We start from the raw sequence: 22,500 nt of genomic DNA, 5'->3' as shown, positions 1-22,500 counted from the left end.
CAAGTTTGCGGATAAGACTAAAATGAGGGGGAAAGGTAGATACACTGGAGGGTGGGGATAGGTTCCAGAGTGACCTAGAAAAATTGGAGGAGGTTCACAAAGACAAGTGCAGAGTCCTGCACTTAGGATGGAAGAATCCCATGTGCTGCTACAGGCTGGGGACTAACTGGCTAAGCAGCAGTTCTGCAGAAAAGGACCTGGGGATTACAGTGGACAAGAAGCTGGATATGAGTCAACAGTGTGCCCTTGTTGCCAAGAAGGCTAACGGCATATTGGGCTGCATCAGTAGAAGCATTGCCAGCAGATCGAGGAAAGTGATTATTCCCCTCTATTTGACACTGATGAGGCCACACCTGGAGTACTGCGTCCAGTTTTGGGCCCCCCACTACAGAAAGGATGTGGACAAATTGGAGAGAGTCCAGCGGAGGGCAACAAAAATGATTAGGGGGCTGGAGCACATGACTTACGAGGAGAGGCTGAGAGACCTGGGCTTATTTAGTCTGCAGAAGAGAAGAGTGAGGGGGGATTTGATAGCAGACTTCAATTACCCAAAGGGGGATTCCAAAGAGGATGGAGCTCGGCTGTTTTCAGTGGTGGCAGATGACAGAACAAGGAGTAATGGTCTCAAGTTGCAGTTAGGAGGTCTAGGTTGGATATTAGGAAAAACTATTTCACTAGGAGGGTGGTGAAGCACTGGAATGGGTTACCTAGGGAGGTGGTGGAATCTCCATCCTTAGAGGTTTTTAAGGCCTGGTTTGACAAAGCCCTGGCTGGGATGATTTAGTTGGTATTGGTCCTGCTTTGAGCAGGGCGTTGGACTAGATGACCTCCTGAGGTCTCTTCCAACCCTAATCTTCTGTGATTCTATGATGCTAGCACTAGTTTCAGAATAAGAAACATGTAAGAAATATGATTTTCAAATATGTTTCATTTTTTTCACTATAAAAGTGTTCTTGTCAGTCGAACTTTCAGATTACTTTGCTAAACAAAAGTTTACATTTCTCTTTCTATTCATATCCCAGTCCATTCTTTACTTATTTAGTAATTCAGCTATTGTTTTCATTTCGTGCTTGAACAGGCTTGGAATAATATTTTAAACAGCATCTAAGTGACTTAGGCACCTAAATCCTGTTAAAAGGTAATGGAATTTAGGGGCCTAAATCATGTAGGTGCATTTGAAAGTTTTACTCTCAGGGTTTGTTGTGTGTTTTTGTTTTGTTTCATCAGCAGTAATAGAATCATAACTAGGGCTCTACCAAATTCGCGGTCCATTCTGGTCAATTTCATGGTCATTGGATTTTAAAAATCATAAATTTCATAATTTCAGATATTTAAATCTGAAATTTCATGGTGGTGTAATTGTAGGGATCCTGACCCAAAAAGGAGTTATGGGGGAGGTGTCACAAGCTTATTTTAGGAGAGGTTGCAGTATTGCTACTCTTACTTCTGTGCTGCTGCTGGCAGTGGTGCTGCTTTCATAGCTCGGTGGCCAGAGAACAGTGGCTGCTGTCTGGGAGCCTAGCTCTGAAGGCAGAGCCCCTGCCAGCAGCAGCAGCACAGAAGTAAGACTGGCATGGTGTGGTATTGCCACCCTTTCTTCTGTGCTGCTGCCTTCAGAGCTGAGCCCTTGGTCATCAGCTGCTGCTCTCCGGCCACCCAGCTCTGAAGACAGTGCAGAAGTAAGGATGGCAATACCACAACACCCCCACAAAAAATAAACTTGCAACCTCCCTGCAACTCCCTTTTGGGTCAGGACCCCCAATTTGAGAAACGCTTGTCTTCCCCATGAAGTCATAAGAACTTAAGAACACCCATACTGGGTGAGACCAAAGGTCCATCTAGCCCAGTATCCTGTCTTCCGACAGTGGCCAATGCCAGGTGCCCCAAAGGGAATGAACAGAACAGGTAATCATCAAGTGATCCCTCTCCTGTTGCCCATTCCCAGGATTTGGCGAAAAGTCTGTGTAGTATAGGGTAAAAGCTCTCAGAAGACCACATTTCACAGAGGGAGACCAGATTTCACAGTCTGATGTGTTTTTCATGGCCATGAATTTGGTAGGGCCCTAATCATAACATAAAGACCCACTGTTGCGACCTTTCAGATTATGAATAATCCTTAGTCTTGTACTGGAGGCAATAAGTTTATCCACACAGAAGTAGGGTGACCAGACAGCAAATGTGAAAAATCGTGACAGAGGGTGGGGGTAAAAGGAGCCTATATAAGAAAAAGACCCAAAAATTGGGACTGTCCCTATAAAACCGGGACATCTGGTCACCCTACACAGGAATGAGGACTTACTCGCCTGATTAAAGGTTTACAGGATCCAGCCCTTAGACCCTGATCAGTAGGACTATTAACAGAATCACAGGACTGCTCATAAAAGTTAAGTGAGTGCCAAAGTCTTTGAAGGACTGGGGCCTAGGTGTGTGTAAGGTATAATTTCATTTTTATGTAGTGTAATTAATACACTGCACTAAAACATTCTACATTAATCAGCTAATTACAGTTATAATTTTGTCCTTAGTCGAAAAGCAATTAAATGATTAATAAAGTCTCCTTTTTAAATTCATATTATATGACTTATTTTTAAAAATATAACTTAACTTATTAAATGAGATTTTTGCATCACAGTTAAATACAGGTTTTGTTTAAAGATTTGATATCTTTAGCAAATTGAGACATATACCCCCTTATTAAGACACTGGAAATCAGAAAACTATTTTTTCTTCTAGACTAAAGTGAGATGTCAGGAGATTGAGTTGCAGGCCATCTTGCCTAGTGATCAGAACAAGAGTCAGACTTAATGGTCAAAACAGGAGTTAGCATCCACATGCCAGAGTCAAGAGGGAATCAGAACTGGGTTGAGGGTTAGAAACTTAGTCTGAGTCCAAATGTCCAAGCCAGAAATTAGAGCAGAGGTTTAGAACTGTATTACTTGGAATCAGGGAAGGCAGGAGCAGGGCTGGGTCTAGGCTGGAGCAAGGGATGAGTACAGAGGAGGGTCTGGGCTGGAGAAGGATTTGGAATGAAGCAACCAAAGGAAGATAGAGAATCCAGAGGCATGTACTGTGAGCAGCCACTGATATTTTGCAGCTGCTGGGATTAAGAGCAAGCCACCCTACTGCCTCAGCCAAGCAGTGGGGTTCTGTTGTGGGCCAGCTGTTCCCATTGGTTGCCCAGTGACAGGACAGGCACAGCTAAGGGCCCTCATTCCTGGCATGTTGTTTCAGTTTAAGAGGCTAGCTTTTGACTATATTTTTATCAGAATAGCTGTAAACCCGTTTACTTTGATACTTTGAAAGAAACATTACATATTTAAGCTTATTTCTTTGTATACTCAGAAAATGGACATTGAATATTTTAAATTGTTTATTCAGTGGCCTGATTCTTAAATATGTTATTGACGTAATTCATACAGTGGAATAGACAACTATAATTTAACAAATACTTATAGCATAAAGTGTCTTACAAAACCTTGTAAAGAACAGGAGGGAAAGTAATCCTGAGATTCTGCTTCACTACCATATGATATGAACTAAAGAATATACAAAAGCTTTTATCCAATGCAAAAAGTAGTGTTTTAGACAAAAATGTGATGTTTAATTTATTGGGATTAAAAAGATCAAGTAAAGTGAACTGAACTATCATTATTTGTACCTATAGGGAGGTCCACTGAAATTTGTCTGCCTAATCCCTTTATCAGTGCTAGGACAAATTGCTAAAATATCTGGTCCTGTAAAAGCTTTAGCCTATTAATGGTTTGTAGTTCATTGGCTAGTACCCTGATTCAGATGTCAGAGATTAGTATAAAAAGCTGATTGAAGCTAATTGAAACTGATTTAGGTAGACTAACGACACCTGAGTCTTTACAATTCACAATGCTGTAATCTGTTAGGTTTCATTGAATGAGACACATCAGGCTCATAAATAAAAGTATTTGATATAGTGTCCCAGGAGCTAAGGTGTATGAACAGGGCATTGGATTTCATAGTCCTGAGAACAGTTTACACAAGTTAAAAAGATACATGCCAATCTTTTATTGTGTTCAGAACTGGTATTCTTGGATGGAGTTATCCCATCAGGAAATTGAGTGGGCCATAGTCAGAGAGGTATTATTTTTCATGGAAGTCCTTTGCACTCATGAAAAGGCCCTTTGATACTCAGAAGATATTTGTTTCAGTGCACTTAATTTTAAACTTGCTCAGACTCAGAGTTGTCTTGAAAAGACCTTTACTTCATCTTTTTATATAGTGTGTTTTATAGACCACCCACACGTGATTAATTTTAAAGAGGTTTTCATATAATTTTGAATAGCTTGTTGTCAGTGAGTTTGAGTTTGGTTTCTGAGGATGATGCAGTTATAAAACTTGGCATCTTCATATAATAGAGTAGATGCTCTCTGAACTGTTCGTTTCACATATTTTAAAATGTATTACAATTCGCTTTCTCACGGTCCTTAATACAAAGCTTCTACTGATAAAGTATGTAAGAGTAAACTGTAGTAAAAGGACACATTTGAAATTATGTGACTTTTAAGTGACCTACTGATGGTTATTTCAGAAACTTATGAACATATTTTGCCCAATATATTTTTATTTTTCATCTTCACATTTTTAAGGAATCTTAAGAGTTAATGCAGTTATGAACACTCCAAGTTTGCAGGGGGCTTCTTTTTTATTCAGCCTGCTATAATTATTTATTTCAATTACTTTAAAGGGACAAATAGAATAGTCCCCAAATTTAACCCACTGTTGAAGATATATTGATAGTATGCATCATCTGGATTCCAGAAATCTTTTTGAGGAAATAAATTGCTATTATTTTTGTAAAGGAAACAACAAATGTTTAGTTACTGTTTATCCATCACTGTTTTTGCCAGTTCATTTATAATTTCCCTTCCTACCAGAAAATCCAATGAAAAAATAAATACACATTAACAAACCCAGTTCCCAGAGCTATGAGATGACATAAGTGAGATCACTGATGCTGATCAGAAAAAGACAATAAATGAGATAAAGGAAGATTGGTTATGATGCACAGTAAATGAAAAAGGGAAATTTTAAATGTTTGCTAAATGTAAGATGAAAAAGTCCATTAGAAAAGTAATGTTTTAAGAGGTTATTGCAAGCAAAATTTAAAGATAAAAATATGATCTGGGTGGGCTGCAACAATGACTTTTCACCTCTAATTTCTGGTTCACTACTAACTTAGCCTGAGTTAGTACTGTTTGAAGTTTTTTGCCACTTAATAGTTGTCTTTTTAGAGCAAACTGAAAAATTTTAACTAAGTTTTCTTGCTTTCATGGAAAATTGAGTTTTTCATAAAATGTTTTCAACAAAACAAAATTCAATCATTTAAATTAAGCAAAAAAGCTGTGTCACTTTGGTTTTTGAAAACTGATTATATATATTTTTTTTAAATTACATTTTGGAATTTTTCCATTTTTGTTATTCAATGTAATAGAGTGGTGGTTTTCAACCTGTGGTCCACAGACCCCTGTGGGTCTGCAGACCATGTAGTAAAGGTGTGACGGGTTCTCCTTGGGGTGCCACTGAGTCCTCTGATTGACCAGCCTGGCTTCCTCACACTGTGCTGCTGTGACAAGCTCTAGACCACTACTGATCTTACACTTCCACCAGCATTTACACAGGCAGGGATACACCCAGCTGTGGTTAAATGCAGGCTTTGACCAGCCACCGCATTAACCAACAGTAGAAAGGTTACAGCCAAGATTACCCCCAGCTTCGAAGCCTAGGACCCCAGACCTATACCGTCCTGCCCTGGTCAAAACCCCAAACCAGTATGAATTTATTACTCGGTTCGCCTCTTCCTCAATGTGGAGAGGAATATGCACACTTGTGGTAATTTTTTCCCCAGACACTTCACTTAAAATCACACTGGTTTAGGTTAAAATATAAAACAAGTTTATTAACTACAGAAAGATAGATTTTAAGTGTTGATACATGATAGCAAACAGATAAAGCATGTTAACTGGTAAATAAACAAAAATGTAAATTAAGTTTAACATACTAGAAGGATAGGATTTGAATTAACAATTTCTCACCCTGACTGATGATACAAGCAGGCTTGCAGATTCTCAAGGCATAAGCTGCACTTGTTTTGCAGCTTGGGATCCCCTTCCCCTCCACCCCCCAGTTCCAAGTCCTTTTCTTTCAGAGCTTCTTTCGGGTGTTGAGTTGTGGGGGAGTGAAGAACAACAGATGATGTCACTCCCTGCCTTAGTTTTAGCATATGGCGGGAACCCTTTGTTCCAAAAACAGTTCCCAGCCCAGTTTGTGGAAAAACACAGGCAATCAAAATGGAGTCCAGAGACGTGGTCTGGTCACATGCCCCTGCAGAGTCATGGCAGCTATTACTTACAGGCTGGCTGAAAGGTCCACAGGAAGGATAAGCTATTCCACAGCCCATTGGCTTTGTTGATGAGTCATTAACTCTTTTTGGCTTCTTCATTGTTGTACCTGAAAGGCTAGCTGTGGGTGTTTTCCAGAATAAGCCCATTTGAAATACAGATCCATAATCAATATTCATAACTTCAGATACAAAAATGATATATGCATATAAATAGGATAATCATATCCAGCAAATCATAACTTTTCCAATGACACCTTACATGACCCATCTTGTACAAAATGCATCATAATTATGCCATTATTCTATAATATTATGATGATGAATATGCGGTGTAATGTCACAAGGCGTCCATGGAAGGTTGTCATTGCCATAGAACAGTGGTTTTCAACTGTGGTCTGTGGAGCCCTGGGGTCTGCAGTGTATGTGTAAGATTTCCAAAGGGGTCCGCACCTCCATTCAAAAATTTTTAGGGGTCCACAAATGAAAAAAGGTTGAAAACTGCTGCAGTAAAGTAAATGATACCTAATTTTTTGTTTGTTATTCCTTTTCCCCTTTCTTTCCTTTTCCTGCTCTCTAACTTTTTAAAACTTGCGGAACTTTTGGTTACCAAGTGGCAAAAGGAAAATATGAAACTCTGCAACATTTAAAAAATTCCTCAACTTTTAAAAACTTAACAGAGCAGTCAAATCACAGTAACTTTTGTAAGTTGTGGAAGTTTTGAAATAGTAGAGAGATTCATTCTTTTTCTCTTTACACTATAACGCTTCTCCAAATTTGGATGTTGGAGTAGAAAATAGACAAACCACTAACCTTTAAATCATTGAAAGAGTGAGGAAGCCCTTAGAGAATGAAGATAAGAGATAAAGTCAGTGGCAGAGGCCAGGGGTATGTATGTAGGGTCTTGAAGTGGAAGCCAATGAAAGAGTTCAAAATGGGGGTTACATGGACAGACTGAAGGGTTAGGAATATAATTGTAGTGGTTACATTTGAATGACCAGGTTTTGTGTGTGTAATATATGTTTGTTAACACAATAGCTTAGTGATGATTGCTCTCAGTGCAACTTCAATGTTCTATTAGGAATACACCTTATTTCTGGTTACAGTATTTAGAAAACCTTTTTTCCCCTTTAATTGGCTACCTAATGACTGCAGACTTTGTCCCCATTTACCTCTGAATTGCCTCCCCCACTTGGGGGCACCTCCTGAGACACACCATATATCAGTACCTGTGGGAGAACGTGTGCATGCTCCGGTTTTTGCTGTCTCTCCAAAAACCATTAGCAGCTGATGACTAACTTTAAATATTAATAAAATTAAATCTTACAAAAAAGAGTTTTCATATATGTGGGATTGAACTCTCCATCTGCTAGTATATGCACTTTGCTGCCCTAACCCCTGTTAAATACCCGATAACCATAGGTACTCAATACAGAAGTGAAATAGGGACCAGTAGCATAGCAGGTAAGGCATGTGTGTGTCTGGTAGCATGAACTTTTCACTGAGAACTAATATTATTACCTTACTGTAATTTGAATTAATTCTATAAGGAAATAGAGGATTAAATTTTCATTTACATCCTTTACCAGCAATAAACAAACTTGCAATAAATAAACAGAAGCAGAAAAAGATAATCCAAACTGAAAACATGTATATAATCAAAATCATCCCTGATTTTGATATAATAGATCTTGGATCCACACCAGTAAAGTAGTTCAGGGTAAACCTGGGTGTACCCACTTCTCATTTGGGGAATATGGACACTATGCAGCCTGGAACACCCACAAGGTTAATTTCCCCAAATTTTTTAAACCAAAAACACCATCGATCCATGCCACTTAGTTCTGACTTTGTAAGACTTAAATCTAACTGATATTAAATATTTTTGTATTAAAGAATAGTAGATGCTCAAGGGAAACATTAAAAAATATAGAAACAGAGTTATTTCTAAGAGACACTTTTCCTCCTTTTTCTGGTTTTGGGGACATTTTCATGGAAACAGAATCTTTGTTTCTAAAGAGTAAGGAGTTCAACTGTTCCTGCTATTTTCTCCCAATCTGAAACCCTAATGATTTCCACACCAAGCATTTGTGATGTCACAAACAAGGTTATGATTTTAGGTAAGCGTAAGGAACAGGAATAGATCAACTCCTAAGAAACAAATATTTTATTTTTCATTCAAATATTCTAGTGAGGAAAAGGGAAAGAAAATATTTGCTTTACCAGCAGAAATGACTCTAAAATTATTTTCAAGTTTTTCAGTGAGATGTCAGCGGATCTGTAAGTAACTGCTACAGTATATATGTTATGTTATAAAACAACTGCTGATTGCTGCAGAAGCAGAATGTCACATTTAGCTGTGAATGCAGTAGTTGATTCTGCTTACAGTCTTTATTAATCATAAGGGCGAAATCCAGTCAGTTTTATGTTAAGTAATGCCTTACTTTGCAAGTAGTCTTACTGAAAAATATGGGAATATTTGAGGATCAAAGTACTACTTAGTTTGAATAAGGCTGGTGGACTCTGGTCCTAAGAAAAGTTACTGTAGATTTACTCCCACTCCATTAAGAAATGTTAGTCCTGGAGATTCAGACTTAATACTCTTAAGCCTTGTATCAGACATGTTATGTTATAATGTTATATAAATTTAAAGTATTTTGCTTTCTTGAAAAGATATGCTATATAAAAAACTTTCATCTTTAAATAATGGAAAAAAGTTTCAATGCTTGTTTTTTTATTTTGTTTTTAGTGTGGAACAATGCCTTAAAGAGCTACAATCAGAAGTAAATGAGACTTGTACTGATGAGCTGTTACAAAACACAACTGACTGCCTTCATTGGCTGAATAACTGCAGTTTCAGTTCCCTCAAACCTTCTTCTACAGCTCATGGAGATTTAATCGAATTTCTTAAAACTCTGGTAAAAAAAAATCTACAGTCTTTATATATTTGGGAAAAAATACTTATACAGTTTTTTAATGTATTCTTTTTTACTTATTCTTTTATAGTTTCACAAGAGTGAATATAGAACAGAATTTGAATAAAAGAGTCAGTAACTCTCTTTCTTTTACTCTCCTTTTTTGGTGTAAATAATAACCAGAGAGACTATATCCCAGTGATTAGGGCACTTGCTTGGGATGTGAGAGACTCAGATTCAAGTCCCTGCTCTGAATCAGGCAGAACAGAGACTTAAAGCTGGGTTTCCCACATTCCAAGTGAGTTCCCTAATCACTGGACTATTGGCCAGCTGAGAGTTCATATTCCCTCTTTCTGTCTAACCAGAAATTCCATCCTGAATTTGAGAAACAAATTCATATTTTTTGATGGAAAAATACTTTGTCAAAAATTCTTCACTTATAATAATGTATTCACCAGTGCTGCTGCTGCTACTTTGCCAGACTTTCCAAAAACACCTGTGCATTGGGTATAGGGAGCAGAGGTGCAATGTGTCAAGGACTAGGACTCCAAAAGCTACCCCCTCCCCCCACCTTCATTTATGCAGTTGAACTGTACTGATTCTGCCAAGTTATGACCCACCACAGAGAAGAGGGCAGGATTTTTCCCCAGGAAAGATGCAGAGTCATTGATCCTACAGAAAAATAGAGGGTTGAATACATCTTTTTTTTCTTGTACTGACTTTATTGCTGTTGGTCCCTTAATATTTGTGAAGTAATCTTAGGAGAAAGCAAATGAGAACAGTTTTATCATCCTTCTCACCCATTCTTTCCAAAAAAAATCCAAGCACATTCATTGTACAGATAAGACTAGAAGTGTAGGGAGGCACATGGGCATTACTTTTGTGCCAGATTATGATATTCTTACTCCATGAGAAATATCGTATGTTGCAAATTGTCCCATTGACTTCAGTGGAACCACTTGCGGTGTAAGGTACTGTTCAATGTAAGTCCGGTTTTTACAATCTGATCTTTTATGTCCAAAGTGAATACTTGCATGTATTGAATTTTATTACTCAATTGACTTAATGATTTCTTGTTTGAAAGCTTTTAATTAATTATCTTACTGTTATACATGATGGATTGTAATTCTCCATCCTCTGTAGGACAAAACCCTTGTTCATGATTGCTCCTGTTACTTATGTGGATTGGTCTGTCAAGGCCTTTGTTTATTTTTAACATGCTGAAACAATATAATAGTTTAAGAATAGTGCAAACTATGACAGTATGTTGTTGGCAAGCATGTCATACTGTCAACACAACTACATATTTTGATGGGACTGTGATTCTTTATGGTTGTATTAAAAAATTATTTGTGAGGTTTCAAAAGCAGCACCAATGACTCATCAAAGGTGTTTTGGATTCATCTTCCAAAGGAGTGAATCTCATTGGCTGGTTTGACATCTGTTAAAGTTCTGTTGTTCTGTTTTTATTAGAACAGCATATTTGAATATACATTATCAAAAATAAATCTATAAATACTATAAATCTAGCCATGGGGGTTTGTTACTTCAGCAGAGTAAACTGAAGATTCTGATTAGGATATCACAAGAGTCTGCAAAATTTTGCACTTTCCTCATGGGGGCCACAAAATTGTAAGAGAATACAGATTATAACACAAAATAAACTTTGTGTGTAGGTGTGAGTGCACATATAATTATGTAATATATATAATGTGTGTATGTAATATGCATAGATACATGTGCATTTATATAGCATATAACTTAATTCCCTCAGACTTTCTTTTAGTAACTATATTTTATCCACTATATTTGCTCCATTAATGTCAGCCCAGAGAGTGCATATAAATCATTCTGCGAGAAAGAAGATGGAGAGAGGAAAAAAGCAAAATTATTGTGATGCCACTCACTTTATAAACACACATGGTTGGCTGGTTTGTCCTGTTCATTGTTTTCTTATCTCCACCAGCTGAGAAGTTATGTTGTCTGGTTAGTTTTTTAGTTTTTTTTCCTTCAGTGAAGATATAGCCTATCCTTTCCATTAAAATTATCCAGGTTAGGACAGGGCTTTTATTTTCCCCTACATATTGGAGCATTTTAGAGCAGAGCTGGGCAGAAAACAGTTTTCCCTTCTCATGAGAATATTTAAAGATTTCTAAAAAACTTTCCATCCCAAATTGGGCAAAACATCAACATCTCAGAAACGTCTGTGAACTGAAAACCCCTCAAATAAATTTGATCAGGTCAATCAAAATGTCCTGTTTTGATATTGACCTTCCTTTTTAGCTTTTTTTACTATAAAATAACTTACATTTGAAGCAAAATGTCATTTTGACCTCAAAATTAGATTTTTTTCATTTAGAAAATGTCAAAACAGAACATTTTAAGAACTTAAAAACTATTGTTTCAAAATGAGAAATTAATCAAAACTGACCTTTTTCACAAAAAAATTTTAGTTTTGACAAATCAGCATTTTCTGACAAAAAATAATGGTTCGCTGAAATATTCTCAACCAGCTTTACTCTAGAGGAAGTTGGACAGACCACAAACCAGGGGCTGGGCTCCGTGCAATTAGAAGAGCTGATGGTGGGAGAACAGAAGCCTTTGGTTGCAATGTGTCCCATTGTATCTTAAATAGCCATGAGACCAGAACTTTGACCCTACTAGACATTAGAGGCCTTTTCAGATGAAGTAAAACAATACATGCAGTCCTGTTACTTCGTCAGCTCCACACCTGCTTCCCTTCTTTCTCCCTTACCGATATAGCTGAAATGTAATTTCAACCTGGCACCTTTTTTCACCTGGTCCGCATCTAGCCAGGACAGGTACATGATGCCCCCCACCTTGCCCTATGGGACCTTAATCCTGGTGCTAAATGTAGCAGATCCTCTCTTTGAGTCCTTCAAGATGGTCTTGGGAAGATTTATTTATCCTTAGAACTGCCTTTATGATGCTTAGTGCTGAGCCAAGAGAACATGGAAAGCACAAGGTTTCTATCTTATGAATTCCTACCAAGTTTGTCATGAGCAATAGTTATCATTTGCCCTCCTCCCCCTCCCCCGACCCCCAGACTCATTAATTATTTTGACTTGTTCCTCATTTGCTTTTCAGGAAGGGCTAACCAGAGTAAAAAGGCTCCATCTTCTGCCAAGGCTTAACTGGTAGCTACGAGAGTTGGTGCTTTTCCTTTAGAACTGTGAGGTAGAGCTGATAGAAAAATGCCAATTTATATATATATATATAAAAGCAGCAAAGAATCCTGTGGCACCTTATAGACTAACAGACGTTTTGCAGCATGAGCTTACGTGGGTGAATACCCACTTCTTCGGATGCAACATATATATATATATTCAAATTTCTAAAATTTCTGTTTGGTTTTCAGAAAGTGAGAGCTGAATATTTTTTACTAAAAATTAACTGGAAAATGAAAATTTTAAGTGAAGTAACATTTGTTTACTAGTTAAAAAAGAAAACAGAACTTTTTTCTTTGAAAATTTCTATCAAAATGTAAATTTTCTGTGAAAAGTCATTTTTTCATCAAAAAACATTTCAATTAAAAAATTTCTACCAGCGATACTATGGATGTTCTTACGTGCTTCATGTCATTACAGATTTTATATTACAGTCTCTGCCAATGGTAGGTGGTTCCTATGTGGTATGATTCATCAGTCTTTGTTTTTCTAGATATCTATCCTATGTCTTTAGACTGAGTACTATCTGGAAAGGCATAGAGGGGAATGCTGATGCATGTTCTTACCTGTTGGTTTGGTTACTCCAAGTCCTTGTATGCCAGCCAAGACAATACCTTATTGTATTGATGAAATTGAGTTTGAGTTTCTGAAAGTTTTCCTGTGTGTGTTTTAGTTATTTATGATTGTCATTGCTTAGGGAATCTTTAACTGAACAAAGTCACCAGACAGCTATTTTATACAGAAAGTGACATCAGAAAAACTGTGCTTTTTTCCCTGTTTCTCTTTATTGGTAAGAGAATTTATACTCTATGCCTGGGCTAACATGAAGGGACTCAGAGAAATCAAGTTAACTGGTAAGAAATTATCATTTGTAGTTTGCAATTAAAAATAATGTACATCTTTTAACATAAAGTTACTTTTGTAAATAGAGTTATTAATGCAACATCTCTAAATACTATATAATTTACCATTTTTAGCAAAGCTTGCTGAGGAATGAACAAAATCAAGAAGAAATGATACTACACTTTCTTCTGGATCTCTCCAGTCAGTGTGGGGTCTCATTTCCATGTACTCCAACTGGGACATCTTTTGAGTTAACATCCAGAACTTCCCTTCATGCCATTGAGGATGATTCATCTATGAATATGAAGTCTGTTTGGGATGATGTGAGATTACACCTTCGACGTTTCTTAGTTAATAGACTTCAGAGTCCTCATGAAACAAATACTGCTACTTTAAAACAGCAAATGCAGTTTAAAACTCAATGCATACAACACCTTTTGTTTCTATATCCAGAATCAGAAGTTCTAACCAAGTATCAAAACATGCAGAATAAATTGGTTTCTGAGCTTCTGCAGAACTGTGTTCTATCTAGCTGTGGCGAAACAAACTTTGATAAGGTGGTTCATGGTTACCAAAGTTCAATACCTACACTATGCACAATGATAAAAGAGGATTTGTGTATACTAAGTGGTACTATAGATCCTTCCTCAACACTGATGTTTATTAATGAAACTTATCTGGATACCATCACAGAAGAAATAACAATTCTTCTTGAAAGACTTTGTGAACTGCAGTTCAAAGAAAATGCTCTACATATAATTAAGACAAGCAAGATTTCAAAGAAGCATAGAGGAACAGTTCATGCTTTGGGTTAGTGGCATTTTTATGTTCATTTTAGTTAGATTTTTATATATCTTGTTTATACTACCGTATTCTCTCTTTTGGTTGATTATTTCCCATGAAGACAGAGAGGCATGAAAGTACCCATTCTAGTTTGATGCTTTTAACAATATTCATGTAGCTGAATTATTGAAGATATCAGAAGTATGACCCCAACATTTTAAAATAGAACATTATTTTATAGCCATATATACAAAGCTGCAATATATTACCATTGGATAATATTCTCCTGTTGGAATATTTAAAAAACTAAAATTATAACTTCCATAGATTGTGTTAGTAGGTGTAGGATTACAAATTATTGAATCTAGACAGGGAAAAAACCCACTCTATTCTCCAGAGTTGCTTTGAATGGACTGAAATTAAAAATTTAAAAATTAGACTGCAGCAACACAGGCTCAATGCATTTAATTATAAAATAGTTTACACTAAATCCCACATAACTGGTCTGAAAGGTTTAGTATACAGACTGTCTCTAAAAATATCTTGTTTGGTTTTTTTTAAATACATTTCCAATGCTTTTTAAATTGATATAAATTACTGAACTGATAATTGGTTTCATGTTTTTCAAAAGAAACTTACAGCAGTAAAGAGGATCCCACTGTTGGTATTAGATACTTTATATACTTGTTTCACTATTGGTGAATCTGATAACCTTATTCTCAAAGGGAGTACTGAAGGTTTAAAAAATACAATTATATAAAATGAAAACTCTTACTATGTAATTGGTAGAGAAGTTGTGTACAGGCATGCCATGCACAGTTTGAGAGTGGTATTGTATGTAGGAATTATTATGTATTTGTTTACAATAGCATCCACAGCAAACAAGAAGAGACAAGAAGGAATAGAGTGCTCACAGTCTTATGATAGACACAAACAAACAGATGGAGCTTGGGGAAAGAGGTATAACAAAAAGTACTATCTTCCAGGGAGTGGTTTACCAGCTCTCAACAAAATAAGACTATGTTCATTTTTTTTTAAAATCAATTTTCATGTTAGTCTAAATCAAATAGAAACTCAATTGGTAGAAAGACAGAAGAGCTTCAAAAGAGACTGAAATATGGAGAAGATAGCGGCTTTGTGGGTGAGTAAAGGAAGTCTGGAACATGGATTAGGAGGCAGTACAGAAGAAAGCATGCAGATAGTCATGTGATAAACTGACATTACTGCTGGAGTGAAGGGGCAATGGGAGACAGGAAAAGGGCGGTTAAGTAGGTAGGGGCAAAGTAATGTCGAGCTGTGAAAGGAAGTTTGAATTTGGAGCGCTTAGCAGAAGGTAAGCCAGTGGAGAGATTCAAAGAGGTTACACAATAAGAACGACAAACAAGGATGATGACCCTAGCTCTGCTTTGTAGAGAGTGAATATTTATATCTAGCACTTGTGTAACTCACTTTTTAATCCATAGATCTCAAACACCTTTTCGTATTTGAGAAAACTGAGGCAGAGCAAGATTAAAATAGCCCAGATTGCATTAATCTGTAAAAATGCATACTGTAGTGAATAGCGGTAATATCCTTTCTGTTCTGCTTAAATTATTCTGCTGCTAATTTAAAAAAAAAAGAAAGGTAGATAAAATACTTAAAAGCAAATCTTGGTATTCTGCTTTGTAGCTGTTATACTAACTTTCCATAAAACCCAAGAGCAGAGGTTGTTGAAAAAATGGTAAAGGTCATATTTTGGGCTGCAGCCTTCAATTTTGCACCTGCAAAATGTATGTGAAAGTTGTTGTGCCTACAGAAATGTGCACACAGCTGTTTGCATACAATATAGATTTATGGGGTTTTTTTTTGCAGGTGCAAAATCAGAGGCCATGGTTATGGTGTAGACTGTTATCCTCATTGTAGAATAAAGATGATGTGAGACTTTTCTGGGTTGTATGGGAATTTTTTGTGTAAAAAATACTAGTTCTCCAGTATTAACCCAATGAAGACACTTGAAAATGCCGTAGGAATAGAATGGGCAGCTGAGGAAATCATCCAGGGACATGAACATTAAGCAACCCAACATTCAGGCGACAGTTGGAGGCTTTTAAATGTAATACTGTTTTTGAGAAAATATATTGAAATAAATGTCTGTTTTCATTATTTACTATTAATTTGCTATTAACTAAATAACCTGTTTTGACTACTCCAAATAACGTTCATGGGGGCCCATACTCAAGCCCTCCCATGTAAATAGCTAGTATGAACACAATATTGACCATTGCCAGCACCTCAGCCCCATAAAATGAATATGCTGATTGCATGCATGAGTGCATTTATTTGTTCCTACAGACTGTCAAGTTCATATACATTACATCATCGTCTATAGTGTGCATTGCCTGAAAGTTCCTTAGGCATACATCAAGCTTCTATAACAGCAGTTTGTCTAGAACAATGTTCTCCAACCTTTTTATCCACAAGATCACTTTTTGAATTTAAGATCAACCCAAGATCTACCCCACCCCTCCCCCGAGGTCCTGCCCTGCTCACTCCATTCCCCCCTCCCTCCATCGCTCACTCTCCCCCACCCTCACTCGCTTTCACCGGGCTGGGGCAAGGGGTTGGGGTGCAGGAGGGGGTGCAGGCTCTGGGCTGGGGCCGAGGGGTTTGGAGTGTAGGAGGGAGCTCTAGGCTGGGGCTGGGGGTTGGGGTGAAGGAGGGGGTGAGGGGTGCAAGCTCTGCAAGGGAGTTTAGGTGCAGGAGGGGTCTCTGGGCTGGGGCAGAGTGTTGGGGTGCAAGGTGCAGGCTCTGGCTGGGAGGCAGTTACCACAGGTGGCTTCCAGTCAGTGGCACAGTGGGGCTAAGGCAGGCTACCTGCCTGCCCTGGCCCAAAGCCGCTCCCAGAACCAGCTGGCATGTCTCTGCATCCCCTGGGGGGAGGAGCAGCAGGTGGCTCCACGTAATGCTGCTTCTGCTGCACCTACTCACAAGCGCCACCCCTACAGCTCCTATTGGCTGGGAACTGCGGCCAATGGAAGCTGCAGGTGCGGGCACCGTGCGAAGACCCACCCTCTATCCCCCGGGACCCCAAGTGCTGCCCTCGCAGCTCCCATTGGCCACAGTTCCCAGCCAATGGGAGCAGAGGTTGTTGACATGCCAGCCACTTCCAGGAGAGGCATGGGGCCAGGGCAGGCAGGCAGTCTGCCTTAGCCCCACTGCACTGCCGGAGATCGCGATCGACTGGCAGAGGCTCCAGGATCGATCCAGGTTGGTGACCACTAGTCTAGAACATAGAATGATATATATGTAGGACTGGAAGAGACCTCAATAGATTATTTAATCCAGCCTCCTGTACTGAGACAGGACTAAGTATTATCTAGACCAGGGGTCGGCAACCGGTGGCTCACGGCTCGCCAGGGTAAGCACCCTGGCGGGCCGGCCCCGTTTGTTTATCTGCCGCGTCGGCAAGTTCGGCCGATCGCGGCTCCCACTGGCCGCGGTTCGCGGTCCCAGGCCAATGCGGGAGGCAGGAAGCCGCGGCCAGAACATCCCCCGGCTCGCGCCACTTCCTGCCTCCCGCATTGGCCTGGGACCGCAAACCGCGGCCAGTGGGAGCCGCGATCGGCCGAACTTGCCGACACGGCAGATAAACAAACCGGGCCGGTCCGCCAGGGTGCTTACCCTGGCGAGCCGCGAGCCACCGGTTGCCGACCCCTGATCTAGACCATCCCTGACAGATGTTTGTCTAGCCAATTCTTAAAAAGCCCCAGTGATGGAGATTGCATAGCCTCCGTAGGTAATTTGTTCCTCACAGTTAGGAAGTTTTTCCAAATGTCTAATTTAAGTCTCCCTTGCTGCAATTTAAGACCACCTCAGTGGTTAAGGAGAACAATTTATCACCCTCCTCTTTTATGTAGTTGAAGACTGTTAACGTGTCCTCCTCAATTTTCTCTTCTCCAGACTAAACAAACACAATTTTTTCAGTCTTCCTTCATAGGTCATTTTTTTCTAGACCTTCAATCATTTTTATTGCTCTTCTCTGGACTTCCTCCAATTTGTCCACATTTTTCCCAGAGTGTGATGTCCAAAACTGTACGCAATACTCATTTAGTTTGTGATCTACTTTAACCCCCAGATCCTTTTCTGCACTGTTATTTCCTTGGCAATCATTTCCCATTTTATATTTGTGCAATTGATTATTTCTTCCTAAGTGCAGTACTTTGCATTTGTCCTTATTTAATTTCATCCTATTTATTTCAGACCATTTCTCCAGTTTGCCAAGATCATTTTTAATTCTAATCCTGTCGTCCAAAGTGCTTGTAACACCTTCCAGCATGGTATCGTCCTCAGAGTTTGAGTGTACTCTCTATGCCATTATCCAAATAATTTATGAAGATACTAAATAGAACCAGACACAGGACAGATCCCTGTGGGAAGCCACTCCCTATGCCTTCTCAGCTCAATTGTGATTCCTTAGCAGTCTGAGTTTATCAGTTGGACACTGGTAAATAAGAATGATACTCTGTCTTCACAGTCAGCAGTCCAGAGTAAAACACCTGATGTGAAGGCAAAACTATGAGGATTTTTTTTCTTGTTGAAGGGGGATTTCGTTGTCCACTGTGTTTTAAGAGTTGATCAAATCAATTTAAGTGGGTCTTAGGACTCATCTACTCCTGAAAAGTTACTAGAATAGATATACTGGAATTTTTATTGTCCTGGCCATACAAGGGATATGGCTTCATTTGGCTATGACTTTATTAAGTCATCTGGGAAATACCTGGCAGTTCCATTCTTGTCTTAATTGTTTGCAAGTGTTTGAAGTGGACAGCACCCCTTCCCACTCCACCTCCTCCCCTTGTATGAGGGCTAAGGAAGCTCTGGAAAAGGGGTTGTCTCCATGGTGTACCAAACATAGGAGTCCCAGCCCCACTTCCTCAGCTTCCTTAGGGAGTATTTTCCCCTAAGTTCACTTCTAATGCTAGTTTATCAGGGAACGGTACCCTAGAATGAGTACCTTCACTGGACACCTGCCCAAAACACCAGTAATTGGCTTGGCTCCGCTCCGTTCCCTCCATTCCTAGTTGGGTTCCCAGAAAGTTAAAAATTCACTCATGAACTTTGGCCAAAAATATATCTGCTCCGTGCTTCATTAGGTATATCCTATTGTCCACAAATAAGCTGGGTACCCTATGCAATATTTTCTGATAGGTGATTTTGGATGGATAATTAGTTCATTACAAATTCAGGCATCTCCTGATTCATGTGCCTTCTCTCATTGTCAACCTGGTGGCTCCCTACCATACCCTCTGTTGCAGCATTTCAGACCAATTTATAATCACCCCTGAGAAAAGCTGCTGGATCTGCCCCAAATCTCTCTTTTCCCTGATGATTGTCAACCCGCTTACAAACTCCCAAATCATTTTCACCCAGATGAACAATAATTATGTATGGCAGTGGCTCCCTGGCTGCCAAAGACTATAAGAAAGGCATCAGCTGGTTGCAGAGCATGTGCCTCCATTCATGCCAAACCTCTATGTAGACCCTCTTTTGCTAGAACACCTTTTTTTGGTTATTACCAAAAAGCGTAGACAAGCCCTTAGTTTCTAAGTGGACTTTACTAATGAGAGCTCATATTTAAATCTTAGTTAGGGCCTAGGACATCACTCTCTCACCACTGACACTGGGAGTAAAATTCCCCATTTATCCATATGTCAAGGAATGTACAGCTGTACCAGGTTGCCTTGGCAATGACCTTCATTTTGACATGGAAAGACCACAGTCACTAAGAATGGAGCGAGGCAGGGGAGAGAGAAAATTCACTGCTTTCTCAGCTGAGTGACAGTTCTACCAATGTGTTTCCTATGGTTTTGCTGCAAGCTGCCTCTGCCCTCTGGGAACCCCCAAACCAGCACATTTCAGACCACCAGGATAATTTAATCTAGGATATTCGATTGGGACTCTTGTTTTTATTTACTAAGTATGCCCTGAGGGAAATGTGATTTTGATAGGAACTATAGTAATTGATCCTACCGTATAGGAGTGAAAAAAAGGGGAAGAAAAAAAAACCAGAAAATAATGAAACTGCACTAGAACCTTGCAAAATTTAATATAGATGGACTGCTTCTGTCTGGAAAATAAAGGCAAGCTATAACAAGCTCTAAAAGATTTATAAAACTTTCAGATATTTCATATATGATGATTTGTGAAATAATGGTTTATCAATTTTGCTTTCATACACTGAATGTACTGCAAAATATTGTAATGGACTTCTCTTCCCCGATTATCCATGAAGCAGGTGAGCGTGGTTTGAGAGAAATGCTGGAGGAATGGGAATTGAAATCAAGCATTCTTTTGGGGGTTGAAGTCTCTGGTCACCATCTCTAGGGAAGGTAGGTGCAGCTGTATTATGGCTTGATCCTGCTCCCATTGAAGTCAGTGGCAAAATTCCCGTTGACTTGAATGATGCAGCACCAAGCTCTTACTGCTCGGGCTGCATTCAAATTTGAGATTTTTAGACAACATGGTGCTCTCTCATTTCCTTGGATACCCCGATACAATGTTCCTGTCTCCTTTATGTTAAACTATAGTTCAAGAGAAGAAAAAAAATCCCTAAGGAAACTTAAACCTGCGTTTAGAAATATTAGTTTGAACATGATCAATAAATAGCTTTTTAAAAATATGAATTATTGTTTAATCAAAGAAACTTCAGAAAGGTGAGCTAAGAAAAGCATCAATAATAAAATCATTCATTATATTTGAGTTTTATAACAATGTTACTTCAATCTTTCTGCATTAAAAATATGCTCCTTAAAATGTTGTCAAAGTTAAAATATTAAAACCAAATATTATGTTTCCTAACATATTTTAGTATCTAATGTGGGGAAGTGTTGTTTATCCCAGATCATCCTGGCTTCTTACTCACTTTTGTTCCCCCCTTTTCCTGCCCTCTACCCCGACCCTTCCCCTAGATTTCTAATATGATACTTTTTAAAAATAATTGCAATAAGTCTATTAAATTTGGATCATACTTTTTACCTTTTGAATCTGTTCTCCAATTCCTTTGTTTACAAAAAATGTTAAGCTAGATACCTCACCCAGCTCTGCTTCCCCAAACACCACAGGTTCTCTTTTCATAGTCTGCTTTTCCTTCTGTTCCCCCATAGCCCTACTCAAACCCTAATGCAACTTCATTACTCTATTAATTTCCTGACTGTAACCATCATGGCCACTTACACCCCTGATCTCAACAGCCCTGCTCAGTCCTTCAGTTCTCCCATACTGTTGCTGTTTGCAGCAGCAGCATCATGGTGAGCCAAATTTGAATGCCCTAATGACTGACACAGATACATTGATACTGTGTTCATTCCAAATACTCTGCCCTGTACCACTTCCATTTACACTCTGAGCCCCCACCTTACTGCCTGCTTAACTCTTCAGCACTGCAGCTTCCTGAGACCAGCTCACTTATCCTTTTACCTTCCCAAAAGGCTTGCTTACCTCTATGTCCTCTGAACACTCCAGTTTACCCCCATACTTTCTGCTGCCCAACCTGCTTCCATGGGTCTCCAGAGATGGGGCTGTATGTGAGGAGCTGATCCGGGATATAGTGAGGGACAGTTGGAAAACAGAAGTAGCTGGGTGAACTGGATAGTTCCTGACCTTTTCAACAATGAATTAGGGTATGATTAATTTGGAAAATAATATTTTAAGTTTTCTATCCCTAAGCATTTATGAGAGTGGTCTGTGTGTGAAGTTTGGAGTTTGTGGTGAGTATGATTGTCTATCTGTTGGGAACCTAAAAAACCCAAACCCTCATTAGAATCTCGGGAAATCTCAGACTGAAAATATACTAGGGCAAATTCAGTTGATTGGCCTATGAAGAGTAGCATGTTAAATTTTGGAGACTAAATGTTTAAGTATGAAATGTAGATATTGTAATTCTGTTTTAAGATCTCAACACAATCTTCATGAGGAAGCCACTATTATGCCTCTCCATTCTTCGCCCAGCTACTTGGCTCCCATTCTCTTGCCTTTATTCTATCTCCTGGCCACTATTCCCAATTTTCAATTTTAGGAGCATGGAACTTCTTATATTCTTATAACTCTTTTTTACTGGGAAAACTCAGAAAGGCTGTTACACTGTTTTGAGATTTTAAATGCTCAAATGCCAGGAAATCTATCCTGTTTCATATATTATGAAAGTTCTTTCATTTAACAATGAGCAATGTGATTTGCTGTTCAACTAATATGTTACAAATGTAGATGAAGTATGTTTTTTAATTAGACATGCAGATGTAACTTGATATACAGTGAACAAACATGTTCCACATTGCTGTGTGTGACTCTCTAAAATGATAACAGTAGTAATTCACATGAATTTACAATGGTGTTGCAATCAGTTTAATTTCCAGAAGCATTCTTG

At 38.8% G+C, this 22,500-nt stretch overlaps 1 protein-coding gene across 13 annotated transcripts in view; it reads left to right on the top strand.

Annotated features, from left to right (window-relative positions):
- The window catches only part of KIAA0825 (KIAA0825 ortholog), a 429,759-nt gene that overhangs the window by 110,724 nt on the left and 296,535 nt on the right, over positions 1-22,500 (top strand). For 9 of the 13 annotated variants that reach the window (XM_045022167.1, XM_045022174.1, XM_045022166.1 and 6 more), the window contains 2 exons: positions 9,120-9,288; positions 13,451-14,126. In XM_045022167.1, the coding sequence (XP_044878102.1) occupies positions 9,120-9,288; positions 13,451-14,126 (845 nt within the window). Of the gene's footprint in view, positions 1-6,729; positions 6,885-8,606; positions 8,651-9,119; positions 9,289-13,450; positions 14,127-22,500 lie in introns of those variants that run through there. The other 4 variants (XM_045022177.1, XM_045022175.1, XM_045022176.1 and 1 more) reach the window with 4 other exon arrangements.

This window comes from Mauremys mutica, chromosome 6 (assembly GCF_020497125.1).
Source record: "Mauremys mutica isolate MM-2020 ecotype Southern chromosome 6, ASM2049712v1, whole genome shotgun sequence".
Taxonomy (NCBI): Eukaryota; Metazoa; Chordata; order Testudines; family Geoemydidae; genus Mauremys; species Mauremys mutica.
Note: the sequence above shows the minus strand (reverse complement) of the source record. Positions and strands in the feature narration are given on the sequence as shown.